The 13,868-nt window shown below is 46.9% G+C and overlaps 2 protein-coding genes across 10 annotated transcripts in view; one reads left to right on the top strand and one right to left on the bottom strand.

Moving 5' to 3' along the window:
- The window catches only part of EML6 (EMAP like 6), a 118,810-nt gene extending 115,381 nt beyond the window's left edge, over positions 1-3,429 (top strand). For all 6 annotated transcript variants that reach the window (XM_030489276.1, XM_030489275.1, XM_030489273.1 and 3 more), the window contains one exon: positions 204-3,429. In XM_030489276.1, the coding sequence (XP_030345136.1) occupies positions 204-228 (25 nt within the window). In that variant the 3' untranslated portion in view covers positions 229-3,429. The remainder of the gene's footprint in view (positions 1-203) is intronic.
- The window catches only part of RTN4 (reticulon 4), a 48,401-nt gene continuing 36,544 nt past the window's right edge, over positions 2,012-13,868 (bottom strand). For all 4 annotated transcript variants that reach the window (XM_030489278.1, XM_030489277.1, XM_030489279.1 and 1 more), the window contains 5 exons: positions 11,818-11,956; positions 6,260-6,329; positions 5,591-5,637; positions 4,380-4,438; positions 2,012-3,988 (listed from right to left, as the gene is read on the bottom strand). In XM_030489278.1, the coding sequence (XP_030345138.1) occupies positions 3,946-3,988; positions 4,380-4,438; positions 5,591-5,637; positions 6,260-6,329; positions 11,818-11,956 (358 nt within the window). In that variant the 3' untranslated portion in view covers positions 2,012-3,945. The remainder of the gene's footprint in view (positions 3,989-4,379; positions 4,439-5,590; positions 5,638-6,259; positions 6,330-11,817; positions 11,957-13,868) is intronic.

Raw genomic sequence — 13,868 nt, 5'->3', positions numbered from 1 at the left:
ACACAGGCAGGAGCTGGTTACGGTGCTGTAACTCTCCTGAGGAAGGGATGTGCATTTGAGTCACTCCAGGGCTCTGTGTTGCTGTACCTGGCATCTGTCTGATAAACCCACAGTTGGATCCATGTCTGTATTTAACCAACGCAGCCTCTCTTGGTGTGTGTTGTGCTGGTAAATAACCACTGTCTCACTTCCTTTCCCTGCAGTGTGTTTGTGTGGCGCTGCCTTTGAAAGGAGCCTCTCCTTGCTGCTGTTACTGCCACCGCCAAGTGACTGTGCCAGCCTGGACAGCCACGATGCCTCGAGCCCTGCGGCTGCTGTGACCTCCACCCGATGCTGCACGGTGACACTTCCAGATTACTCATAGACTTTACTGAATGTGACCTTGCCGTTGAAAGACCAATATCCCTGAGAAGGAAGAAGTTTGAAAGGGAATCCTTCTGTAACCCGGGTAGGCCAAAGTGATGAACAGTTCACTCACAAAGCTGCTTTTGCCTAATACTGTGTTATCCAAACCCTGTCTGAGAAGGGAGCACACGGAGAAAACGCTAGGCCCTTTAATTTGCATCATTTCAAAATTTATGGCTTGATTTGTTCAAAAGAAAGTTGGTGGGTTTTTAACCACACCTGCTTAAAACTCACATTTGGTGCACTGAGTAAAGCTGCAGGCTTTGACCGGGCGTGCTGGGGTCACACTTCAGCTGTCAGTGAGTGAAGGAGCAAAGTATCATTTTTTTTTAAGTCCATCTTATTTTTAAATATATATATTTGGCAAATTTTTCTATCCATGAAGTGCCTTTGAATAGTTTTCTAGTAGTACGGGCTACAGCCTTGCCTCCCACCACTTGCTTTCAACATACGGTGCTATAACTTTCACACAGAGGAGGGCTAACCATCACCACCTTTTCCAGCTGTGTACTTACTTCCATTGTCCCTGTTCTCTTGCTTTGGGTTTCAACACCTTCACAAGTGAATTCCAAAATGTTTCCGACAGAGGCAGCTCTGTGCTGTTCTAAGGACAAATTCCTGATGGCATTACACCTCTTGGTAAGCTGTTCACAACGTGCGTGGTGGTAGCGCGACTACAGCCGGAATGCGAAGCTTAACTCAAATGGTGAGTAGAGGGGGAGAGGCTTGGTTGAAGATACCAACAGTGAGGAAGCTGTTCCCCGTGTGTTCCTACACTCCCTGTTTATGGGAAACTGTGCTTTAAAGGTAACTGCTTCCGCTGGCAGGGGCCATCCACTGTATTAATGGTGTGGAAGCCTCTGAGAGCCACTGCTGCCCATTCCTCCTGCGCTGGGGGGGAATTTCTGCAGGCATCCCAAGGAACGCCTGGCACTGCTCATGGGGCCAGCCTGTGGCCTCCACCAGGCTCCCTGCTGCTTGTGAGTAGAACAGAAACCCCTCCCATACCAGAACATTTACCTGTCCTTGAGAAAAGCATCCCCTGTGCTCAGTTTGGACTCCTGTTCCCATATCACCTCTCCTGTGGGACCAGGCTGTGGGATCCAGGAGAGGAGAGCAGAGCAGACCACGAGCAGGGGTCCACAAAAGGCAAGTAAAGCCCTTCAGTGCTTCTTAACAACCATTTTGTCAAAACCAAAAACTCCAGGGACAGGGGAATTGGAAAAAGTTAAGTTCAACTTTTTCCAATGAAAGTGGTTGGAAAGGAACAGGAAGTGTGGGCAATGGCAAAAGATTTCCGAGATTTCGGTCATGGAACAATGTCTGTATTTTGAAACCACCTTTCTTGTAAAAAGACTGTTTGTTAATCAGAGAAATAAAGGCCAAATTAAAACATTTAGACTTACATTTAGTCTTTGAAAAGAAATGTTAAATACAGTGCGTTAGCCCCACGTCAGGACAATACCATTTTGAACCGGGGGAACTTCCTGACCACCCACTTCTGAGACCCACTGTGCAAAGAGGAGGCTGGTGGGTGCAACACCCAGTTGAAGGAGTGGATCAATGTACACGTACCACACAAACGTGCTTCAGCAACCTCAAAGAATCACCTTTTTTAAAATTGAATTTATTAATTAATGCCTTATATCACTACACAGAAGATCAGTTTGTCAGATACACAACACGGCCCTATGCAGTCCTTGTTCTAGCAACACCTCCTTGCTGAGATGATGGAATCCTGGCAGGTGGTGATGTCAGCGAGCACCTTCTCTGCCTTCCTTCCACATGGATTGTATCCCAGATAAAACCAGAATGAATTAATCAATGGTGATGTGAAAAGTAGCTTAAAGCAATAGTGTCTGTCAGGAAAACACTTAAATTTGTATGTTTCTATGGTCTGGCTTTATGTACAAAATGTTCAGAAGTCACCATGTATGATACTGTAAACTAAAGTCCTAGTGCATGGATTTATTTTCCAGTGGTCAGGATGCCATTAATTACAAATCTGTGTCCCAAATAAATTTGGATACAAGTTTTCAGCATCCAGCTCTTAACTCAGATTCAACAAGTTGATCTGGAAAGATCACCGGGACTTTTGCTTTCCAGTGTCCTCCCAAGCAGACCACGGCATCACACACTAATTGTCTCTAAAGCAAACCAAGGACCTTCACTTGGCTTAGCAGGGTCTAAAATGTCTCCTTCACCATTTTCAACACCCAACTCACAACACCCGAGTGGCAGCAACAACCGGAGCCACAGGCAAGAGTGTGGGTGACAAGAGCCACGTGAGCCATCGGGAATGACAGCTCTGGAACTGACCAAACTGCTTCACACTGCACGGACGGGAAGAACAGGTACTGAGAAAAGCCACCGACTCACATCGCCCTACGTCTGACAGACTATTGCCACCACCATGTACAATGGATATTTAATCACGATGAGCTTCAACAAAATAAACACAAATAGATTCAACTTGCCTCAAGAAAGCAAAATGCCAACAGTTTCTGTCTAGAAGCTTTATTGATACTTGGGGTTTGGGTTGGTTGGGGGTTTTTTTTTTTTTTGCCTTTTTGTTGGGTTTTTTTTACATTTCACAATGCATTCCACAGACTTAGTTCAATACAGCTTAAACTGCAAGTGTAGAAATTCTCACTTATTTCTTGCATAACAAGGTTTTACGTTTCCCAACAACATCTGCAGCATTAGATACTCGGTCCACAGATTATCAGAGTTTGAGAGATGTAGAATTATTTGCTCAGAATCAACTACTGTACGTTTGTGCCACAAAGTGTATGCTTGTCTTTTTCTTTAGGTGTATGTGGAGGTTCCTTCCTTCATCCCCCTCTCGCTGTTTGTTTTAAACAGAGGCTAGTGTTTACACAGACAGTTTGGGTTTCAAGCTTGTGTGCTGCAGAGCTAGTCCAGCCACCAGTCAATTCTCTGAAGTACAAAGCACTGTGGAGCAGCTGAAAGATCTAAGCTTTGTGAAACACATATATATATATTTATATATATATTGGCAATTGATAAAACAATAAAATCACAATACAGCTATACTCATACCAAAAAGGCAAGATTTGTATTCAAAACTTGCTAAAATGGTATAATTCTTCTAAAACATCTCAGTTTAGAAAATGGGCATCAACCTACACAGACCATACACCGTGCACACACTGCAGTGCCTCCGCTCCACCCGCACTACCCGGGAACGCCACAGGGACTACCGCTGACGAAGCAAAATGTACAGCTTTCAACTCTTGGGTTAGCCAGTGCTGCTGCACACAGGATAGAGGAAGATGATTAGTTTAGATCCATACATAGCAGCTTACGATACTTAGGATGATGAAACACATGGCAGTCAAAACAGTTATTATTTTTTTTTTCCTCAAACACTGCGTTGCTAAAAAATAAAGATCTGTGAAATTGCACTGCAATGTCAAGGGGTTTGCTATTCCCTGACCCTCCCCGTGTAAATCCAAATGAGTAATTTTTTTCCCCCTTAAAAGATGAACTTCCTATCGATAAATTGCTTCAGGCTTTTTACTCAGTTTTGCGCTTCAACCCAGGGATCTTTGCTTGGATCCTGCAAGAGGGAACAGAACAGAATTTGAGTAACGAACAAAAAGCAGGAGGTGTAAAACACACAGTCTTAAACCAGCAACATGCCAAGATAATGATCACAGCAACACAAAACCCAATGAGATGGCTCAATTCTTCTCCATTCCCTCCTCAGCTGCAACTGCTGAGGGCCCCGGGTTTCACTGATGGGTTGAAATACACAGATTTCTAGTAGAAATAATACAGGATTAACTTAGCAGCATCAGCAAGAAACGAGCTGATTTTGTAACCATTCCAAATTTAAACAAAGGACTTTTTCCTCCCAGGACTAGCGCACATAATGCATTTGTTATTTACAGGAGGACCACAGGTACCAAGAACTCTAAATGCTATTTATAAAGTGAAATTTTACTCACTTAGCCATGGCATCTTTGACATTCTTGTTCACGAGTCCCAAATAATGGTCAATTTGGGCCTGAAATCGAAGATGACAGATGTTACAGGCAGCTCTGACAGTTACTTTGCTGCAGAGCCCCACCACACAACACATGGCCATGTCCCAGTTTGATGCCACAGTGCCCGTGGCTTCAGCCACAGCACGTGCTAGTGTCTGCCCTGGGAACAGCCGGCAAGTGCCCACATAAATCCATCCCTGGCTTCTAGAGCAGTCACTAGCGGTTCCCCACCTCAGCCCAAGGGTGCACAACCAGCCCGGGCCCTCGGTGCCTCCGGACAGCACGGAGAAGGGAAGCAGCTTAGGTGGGCCGGGCCTGGTAACCAGCTTACGCCCTCGGAGAGCAGCCTTCAGCCCCTCAAGAGGATTGTGGAGCCCGGGTTAAGCCACACAACTTGTCCCTCATCCTTCCCAGGGCCACAGGGTCTCCTCTCCCTGCAGAGCACTCTGTTCTCTCTCCTAGGAGCTCGCAGGAGCCCACGAGGCTCCACCATCTGCTCTGAGCCTTTCTGCTCCCTCCCCAAGCCCCAGGTCCCCCCCCCCCGAGCAGCCTTGTTTGTGAAAGAGGAGAAGGAACTGCTAAGCCAGGGCTGGCTGCCCCCTCCTGCGCTGTGACCTGCTGCAGACAGCCCCTGCTCCAGCCCGGCTGGAACTGAGCTGAACATGTTTTACTTTGGCTCCTTCTTGTCTCTTCCTTTTACACTTGTCTCGCCCCAGGAGAAGCGCCGGACGGAGCCGAGCGTCTCCCACCTCCTGGTTTTGCCACAGGTACAGATTCCACAGGGCTTCATGAATCCTGCATACCAGCTCCAAAGAGGGTTCTGCAGAAATGTGCTTCCATCAGGATTAACACATCGTGCCGCTGCTTTAGTCCTGCCCAAAGCTGGATCAGGGCAGAGGAGGCCTCCAGGTTAATCAGGCCTTTGTGGTAACTGTTTGCTGGGGAAGCTTTCCCGTGCTGCCACCAAAAAGGAGGAGGGAAAGCACACGCAGCCCGGGCTCCAAAGTGAACCTGACCTCCCTGGCACTGCCTCCTGGCCAAAGGCCTATCTGCCTTTTAAAGGCTTTAAAGATTTTAGCAGATTGAAATGAGTTTTGGTTTTATTCACTTGTGGCGTTGCTTCAACAGAGCCAATTTTGCGAAGCATTTAATGAATCACATTAAACACTCACCTGATGTCTCTCATAAATAACAGGAACACTGAAGAGCGAGATCAAAGCTGGAAAAGAGCACAGCAAAGGTATAAATATTGACAGAAGGGAGGGTGTTCAGGTAACACAAACCCTGGCTTCCACACCTTGACTTTGCTTTCCAAAAGGTACAAGAAATAACTGAGCCACGTACGAAGATGGTTGGCTGCTAATTTCAATAACCCCTATAAAGGGGAAGCCAGGCTGGTCTCCAGGTCTCATTCACAGTACCCTAAGTCTGGTCACTGTGGGTTATGCATGTTCTTCAAAGGGGATGCCTCAGCTTCTGCCAGGGCCAGTTGGGTTCCAACACACGAAGCTCTGCTCTGGGACACAAGAAACGAAACTGCCGACTGTGGGAGAGGGGCAGAGCCGGCCGGTACCTCCTCCAGAGCCCCAGGCTAACCCTGACAGGGACAAGCACAACAGAACGTGCTTTCAAATGATACAGTGTCTGAATTCCTTGAGATTGCTGGTTTTCCAACAACGCAGTTCAAAATGATCTGTTCCAGTGTTATCAACGTCCCAGAGAAAGGACACAGAGCTATCGCACCCTGCTACGTGCTCCAGAACCCAGGAACAGCCCCACGGAATCCAGCAGACCTCAGTGCTTCCCCTGGTTATGTATTGAACAGGGTTTCAAACACTTACCCAGAATCAGCAATGTCAGACCATTAAACAAGGCACCAACATAAGTGAACACCCACATCAACACTGCAAACTGAAAAGAGAAACAGCGTGTCAGCTCACGGCCTCGCCACAACACACTGCTTAGAGCTTTAACCACACATCTCAAACTAAAACACCCCAAGTCTCCTTCACCCTTGGATGTCTCATGTAATTAGAGAGGAGTGACAAGACGGCTGAAGGGCTCAGTAACAGGATACGTGGTCTGGGTCATGGGCTGAATTCAGCCCAAGTCAGTGGTGACCACAAGCTGTGAGTACCCGATGGCTGCTCTATGCCCTCTGCGTTATCCAGCACTTCCAAATCCGTGTTAAACAGCGATGGGCAAATGCAGCTCCTACCTCCCACCCTCCAAAGAGATGGAACAGGAAGGGAAGTGAGGTTTGGGGGCTGGTGTGTGGCAGAGCCAGAAGCCTGTCAGCTTTTGGGGTGGCAGCCCAACAGCATCCAAGCGCATGTGGGCTTGGCACCCACGGATCACAGTCACACTTTGGCTCAGCAAAGGTCCCAGTGAACACTGACCAGGGTAGGCAGGTTTCTGTCACCTTTGGAGGCAAACCTCTGGAGGTACATGGCAAGGTTGGGTTGATTGACTTTTTGCTTTAAAAAACGGGAGCTTTGGATACTAAAACATTCATCGAGGACTCAACAGTGCCAGGCAATGGAAGCTGGGTCCAAGTCGGAGGCAAATTCAGAAGCAAAGATGTCCCTTCTGTTCACAGACACCCAAACCCCCTCATCACTGCTGCAACTGCTGGCTGCATCCCCAGCCCAGCTCACACCCAGCCGCTGTTCCTACCCCAGCACCCACTGAGAGCACTCGCACAGCTCCTCCGCTCGCTCTGCACAAAGAAGGGGGCTTTGGGGCCCCCGTGCTCCAGCCAGGTGGAGTGTGTCCCGAGCACGCCTCTGACCTATACCGGGGGAGGCAGCCAGCGCTATTTCTGTGGAGGGTTCCTCCCCAGGGAAAAGCAGCCCAATTCTTCTAGTGTTGCAGAGCCCATGAGGAGCTGAGCAGAAGCCAGGGCCTGGATGTCACAAACACCGGATTTACCAGCGCCTGGTTCTGCCTAAACACAGAATCACACTTTGCTTGTGCAGAGACACCCCTGGCCCTTCCATCACCTCAGCACGTTGGCTTGTTTTGTGTGCAAGACACTGAACAGCCAGTGGAAGGTGTCCCTGCCCATGGCAGGGGATTGGAACTGGACAAGCTTTAAGCTCCCTTCTAACCCAAACTGTTGTTTGATTCTATGATTCTACTGACCAAAAGGTGAAGCGCTCTGATAAGCAGGAGATGAATGTGAGGAGAAGATGGGTACAAAGCACTGGAAAGAAAAAAGCTGCATGTTGAAGGCCTGTAGGAGTGGGCAAGGATCTACCCTGCAGCTGAGTCACACTCAAGTTATGTATCCAAACATCCAATTTTAGCTTATCCTAAGATGTAAAATATCCAAACCAAACAAAATCAACTGCCACCAGCAAGATAAGGGCATGACAATCAACACAAGTTTAACTGTGTGACCCCTGTAACAAACTGAAGTTACTTCAAGAGCTCCATTCAAAGCAGCTGAACCCATTCAAACTCCAGGAGGATTTACTGCGAACGATGCATTTGTTATCTCTCAGCTCCTCCTCGGTGTGACGCAGGCAGCACCCGCAGCACAGTTACCCCTCAGGCAGGGCTGATGTTGCCATCGACTGAAGCATTCTGGCAGGGTTATCAAGCAAAATACAGCTCATTGCTCCAGCCTCCCTCATGATTCATTCAAACCTTGGCCCAGTTCTGCTCTGCGATGCCAGGGCGAGCGCTGCTGCCAGCCTCTGCACAAGAGACTTCAACAGAGCTAACGCTGTTCTTACACAGCAAGTCTGGACACACGGCACATCCCCTGCCCAGTGAAGGGAAGGACGTCAGCAACTTCTAATACAGCAGAAAGGCCTCCAAGCCTGTGATCATTCAGGATGATTTTCCTGCAGGCTTTGTGTTCAGTAAAACTGAACGCGCCAGCTTCAAGCACACACATCCTGACAGCCAGCCATCTATTAGTCCAGAGAAGAGAAGGCTCAGGGGGGACCTTCTCGCTCTCTCCAACTGCCTGACAGGAGGATGGAGCCAGGAGGGGGCTGGTCTCTGCTCCCAAGGAACAAGGGATGGGACAAGAGGAAACGGCCTCAAGCTGCCCCAGGGCAGGTTTAGATGGAGCTGAGGAACAATTCCTTCCCCAGAGGGTGCTCAGGCATTGGAACAGGCTGCCCAGGGCAGGGCTGGAGTCACCGTCCCTGCAAGTGTTCACACCCCGTGTAGCCGAGGCCTCAGTGCCATGGGTTAGTGGTGGCCTTGGCAGTGCTGGGGAACGGTTGGACTGGATGAGCTTAAAGGGCTTTTCCAATCTCAGTGATTCTGTGATTCGATCACCTCTCGTGAACACCACCCATGAGGCGAGCTCTGAAGTGACGCTGCTGAAGACTATGACCAAGTCAGAAAATGCAAATTCATGCAAGCAGAGGTTAACAGCATGAATCAGTCCCAAAGTCCAGCCATTATCAGCACTATCCAATCCTATTCAGTAAGCACTGAATTTATGGCCCAAGAAAGATCAAAATCCAGGAGTTAATGTTTGGCTGACACAGGCTTTGCTCCTCCGAAAGTCTGCCCTGAGCAGCATCAGGGCCTAATGGCTGCACGTGCAGTTTGTAATCCCTTCACTTATTCATACTGGGTGGAAGTGGGAACCACCGAGCCCAACGAGACCACCTTCCTCTACCATGTCAGTACAAGACACCTAATTGGAAAACTGGGGCTATCAAAGCAAATGAAGTGCAGCCAAAACCTCAGACTCTCCTCCCACAACTCCTCCTCCTCTCTGCACACACTTGTGTCAGTTAAAACACTGCTCTAGGATTAAGTGGAGCTGATCTCAATCCCACCTTTACATACTGATGTCTGTTTTTTGTTCTCCTTAGAAAGGAGGCAACTCAGCCTTTCAAATGCAGAAAGGCTTACCTGGGACACATCTAAGCACTTAAAGCTCCGAGATGAAAAAGAAAGCAGAAGGCAACCCAGGATTGACCTACAAAGATAATGCTGCTCTTCCCATAGGCTCAGAACCAAGGGAAAGCACCAGGCCCAAGCTCAGCCTGAGCATTAGGATGATCTGCACACCAGTACAACCCCAGTGTACCTGATGGGCCTGCATCAAGGTTTTGTTTCCCTCATTCCGATGATTCACAACTCCCCTGTTCCCAAAGCACACCACAATTTAATGGCAAATCCAGAACTGTCCATACAGCAGTTTCTTTACTATAAACCAGTTGCAGCAAGGAGCTCTGCTTCTCGAAGCATCGGCTGAGCAGAGGCAAAAGCCACCGTGCCCAGGGCCAGTCCGGCTGCGGCAGCACATCGCTGTGGAGCAGGACAAACTGCAGCTTCTCCCCAGCTCCCTGGCAAGGGCTCCTCTGGAATTGCTCCTCCCGAGCTGCAAGGAGCTTCTAGTGCTGCATAAATATTTATAGTCCGTTTTAAGACCTCCATGACTGAAGCATTGTTTAATAAAGAAAGAAAATTCTTAACAAGACGGATTTTACAGCCAGGACTATTACACACAATAACCTGACCTGCAGACATTTTCTACATTAAAGCTCTCTAATTATACACAAACATGCTGTTTCCTACAGTGAAGATGTTTAAACTACACGAGCCAAGATATTTCTATTTTGTGTTAAACCAAGGCTGCTGTATTCCCTTAGACCCCAGCATCTCCATCATCTCCTCCAGCACAAACTCTTCAAATCAGTAACTTGTGCTTGTGAACTGCCCTGACATTCACTGGTTCAGATAAGGGTTCGCTCCCAACTACCATAAATTAGACTCATTAACCTACATCAAACGTTTTAAATGTTGTAAGAGGGGGGAAATGAATTAGTTGAGCTGAATAAACATGTCTTTCCTATAGCCCATAGCGTTTTAGAAGTGATCGGAGTGCCTTGAAGGCATTCTGACTGGAATTAATTCTGTTTCCTACATAATCCCTCTGCAAGGCCTGATTTTCTAAACAGTGTCAACTGAAACTGCAGTTGGCTGTCCATCGTTTCCTTTTCCTTCCCTGCAAGGGATTGGGATCTCTAAACAACTCTTATAACTCAGATGAAGGAATGTATCACAAAGGGCTTAATTATTAAAGAAATAAAAGTAACCTTGTGGCTGCGAGTTTTTCTGTGCTGGTGTTTAGTCAGATCCAAACATGACTTCAGCAAAGTAACTTTTCTTTGAACATTGAAACTCAATGCCCATAAAAACCCCCACAATAGACAAAGAGTATGTTCCTTCCCTCCCTCACACACCAAGTTTATCAACTGCATTTCTAGCTGTGTAACAGTAATTCTTTTGGCCAAGGCTGTGGCCTTGAGATGCTGCAGAGATGAATCCCAAGTACTCAGTCCCTTAAGCATGAAGGTGAAACACAGCTTCATACAGCCCAGATTGATGGGCAGTGGTGAGAGGGTTTATTTAGCCACCAAAACACATCAAAACCCAGGGCTACTATCCCATCTCCTCTTCCCTTTGGAGGAAATGAGTCTTTATCACGAGCGGCAGAGCCCAGGTAACAACCCCACAGCCCCATCACCTCCCCTGTCTCCAGAGGGAAAGGACTCACTGCACAAATGCTGTTTAAGTTGGAGCACGATAAGAAACCGGATCAGAAAGTCGGGGTAAGATCCTGAGATCCGCCTCCGATTTCTATGGCACAAATCTAACAAAGACTTTACAACCTTCCTTTTTCCTCCCCCTTCCCCCAACCCCACAGCAACTCAAAGGACTTTACAAAGCACTGAGTAAGGGATTTACTTTTTTCCAAGAAGATTAAGCAAACTGAGAAAGAAACGGACAACACATTGTATGTACTTGGTGAAGGAAACAACTGTTTGAAAACAAAGAAACACTATTAGCTTGAAAGGAGGGAATATAATCCTCACAGAGCAGAACTGAAGGGTTTGCAGCCAATTCTATCATTCTTATTATGCAGTGTCAATTTTGCTCTGCCACCTTTAATAAATTAAGTGCTACTTGGAGCTATTCAAGGTATCTGTTGGGCAGCACTGCACACTTTAGGTAGAGTAACGTGCAAACCCCGTTTCAGTGATTTGCAGGACTAAAAGCAGCAGATTTCTGCTGTTCAGCACCAGAGAGGTGTCAGACCAAGCTACATGCAGCCAGGGCTTATGTCAGTTTTCCATTCGTTATTATTATACTGGCAAAATGAAGTGGAGCTAAAGTTATCCACTGTTACTGCAGGCAGCACTTGATGCTCAGCTCAGTGTGGCTAACAGAAACTCTACTTCTTGACAAACAAAAAGGCTCATTACTTCCAACACCCAAACAAAAACTCCTTATTTACTTACACAGCGCCAAAGCTGCTGTTGTTCCTCCACGCTCCTGAGGACTAGTGGGCTTTGCTAACCCAGGTCAGCAAGGGACCTATTTACACCAGGCTGCTGCATCTACACTGGAGCAAACTTACCTTCAGGGAATCAACTAAGTCATCGACTAGGAAGAGACGTCTCAGCTCTTTGACTGTGCCATTAATGTGACCAAGCACAACGTTACTGTACTTCTGAACAAGCTCTTCAGACACAGCTACATCAGACTCCAAGTAAGCCCTGCAAGAAAGAAGAGCTTATGAAACTTCACTGTAGGAGTGCTGCCAAACAGTATCAACATATGTTATATATATAACGTCAACATGTGTTCTTTTTAATCCTATAATGGGAAAAACTTCACTGTATAAGGAATGCTAAAAACAGTTCTTACAGTTAGTGACAGCAGTTCTTTTAGGAGAAAGATACAGGCTCCTATCTGGGGAAGTGTTCTTTCCACCATTCTGAGGCTTTTATCTGTAGTAGCAGTGGCTACGGCAATTTAGATTCTTCAAACGGAGATTAATTTATCTAATTTGCCTGTTGGAGGAAGAAGGAGCAATGCAGAACATCTGTAACAGGGCACTCCTAGTTACTGAGTTACTGAGCTTTTGTTTAGGGGGGATTCTGATTTGGGCTGAAAAGATGAAAAAGGCACATTGAGGCTCCTATGTCTGTCACTTAAGGCAAAGCCAAGCATGGCTTGTGGCGAGCCCAAAACAAATGAAACACTTCAAACAGTAACTACAGCAGGCAACCACTTCAAGGCTGCGTTCTGCTATCCATGCTTGGCTCCACTCTGCACACCCTTCTCAGCTCATCAGCAAGATATTCAGTACCTGAACCACAAATTAAATCCATCTCATGGATGTGCTCTTCACTGTCTAAATTCAAGTAAGAACATCCTTATAGGTGAAGCTATACAGATAAAAAGCAACCAGGTATGTGGGACAAGAATGTGTGGGAGCTTCTTATGAGTATCAGTGGTTTTAGAAACAAACCGCAGCAAGAGCGCAGGTAGAACAGTCTTGCTTGTTCTTGCTAAGAAAGAACTGGGAAACCTGGAAATGCTGTTTGGGTACCCAAGAGCACCATTGGGTAGCCAGAGCAAACAGGATTTCAGATGGGAATCATTCACCCTCATGTGGGTGAGTAAATTGGGCCATGCAAGGCTTTGGTGGGCTAAACCAAACCTTAAGTTTACAACAGATAGAATTTCATACTGCTATACTCAGTGCTGTTGCCTATTGTTCAAATGTAATTTTGTACCAGATCTAAGCTTGAAAGCAAATACTCCTTTCCCCCCCCCGGAGTTTTGTTCCACAGCTGGTTTAGGCACAGATTGGCTTCCACCGGGTAAATGAGCCACCACACAGAGTCAGGGAGGAATGGAGGTAAACCCAAAAAACCCTCAAAAACATTTCCCTTTGCCTTACTGAAGATGAGAGGAATAGAACAATTGGAAATAGCACAAAATCAGTAAGAGCTGTAACTAGGAATGCAAGCAGGAGTTTCAGCAAGGTGGAAAGGGAGGCGAGATGGAACCACTTCATTGATTAATGAAAGGAGAGAAGCGAGTCTGAGCAGTGTGGGGCAGGGCTGGTATGGAAACAGGCACTCTTAGTAGTTAAACACATTAGTTAAGTTTTTGTTTCTCTTAAGATGCAGCTTTGCAGTATCAGGCACTGCTGTACTCCACAGAGGAAAGAAGGAATACCATGGGTACCATATTCCTACACTGCAGGGATGTGCACACTTGAGGTGCCCCAAGGACTTAGCTCATCGCTTAAAGCAAAGAGCTGAGGTCCTCTTCAAGGACCTCAGTTAATCCTATGATTCAACTCCTGAAGCCATAGAATCCGGAATCCAAGCTTCTGGATTTCTGATCTGGGCAGGCTGCAATGAAGCTGGATTCTGCTGGTGACAAGGCAGCCCAGTGTGTGGAGAACACAGCTACGCTGCTGCACACAAACCACAAACCTTAACAGCACTCTCAAAAGCAAAGTGCCAAAAAGATAGAAGTATCCCCTGCTGCATTTATTCTGATTTTTGCTAAATATATTGTATTGGAAGTGCTGCATCTCCTGGGAATTCTTTTAAATTTAGTCATCTGCCACTGGTTCACGTTCTGAAGACTCTACCATTCTACAAAGCA

Source organism: Strigops habroptila, chromosome 6, assembly GCF_004027225.2.
Source record: "Strigops habroptila isolate Jane chromosome 6, bStrHab1.2.pri, whole genome shotgun sequence".
Classification (NCBI taxonomy): Eukaryota; Metazoa; Chordata; class Aves; order Psittaciformes; family Psittacidae; genus Strigops; species Strigops habroptila.
The sequence above is the reverse complement of the archived record's forward strand: the minus strand, read 5'-3'. Positions and strand labels throughout refer to the sequence as shown.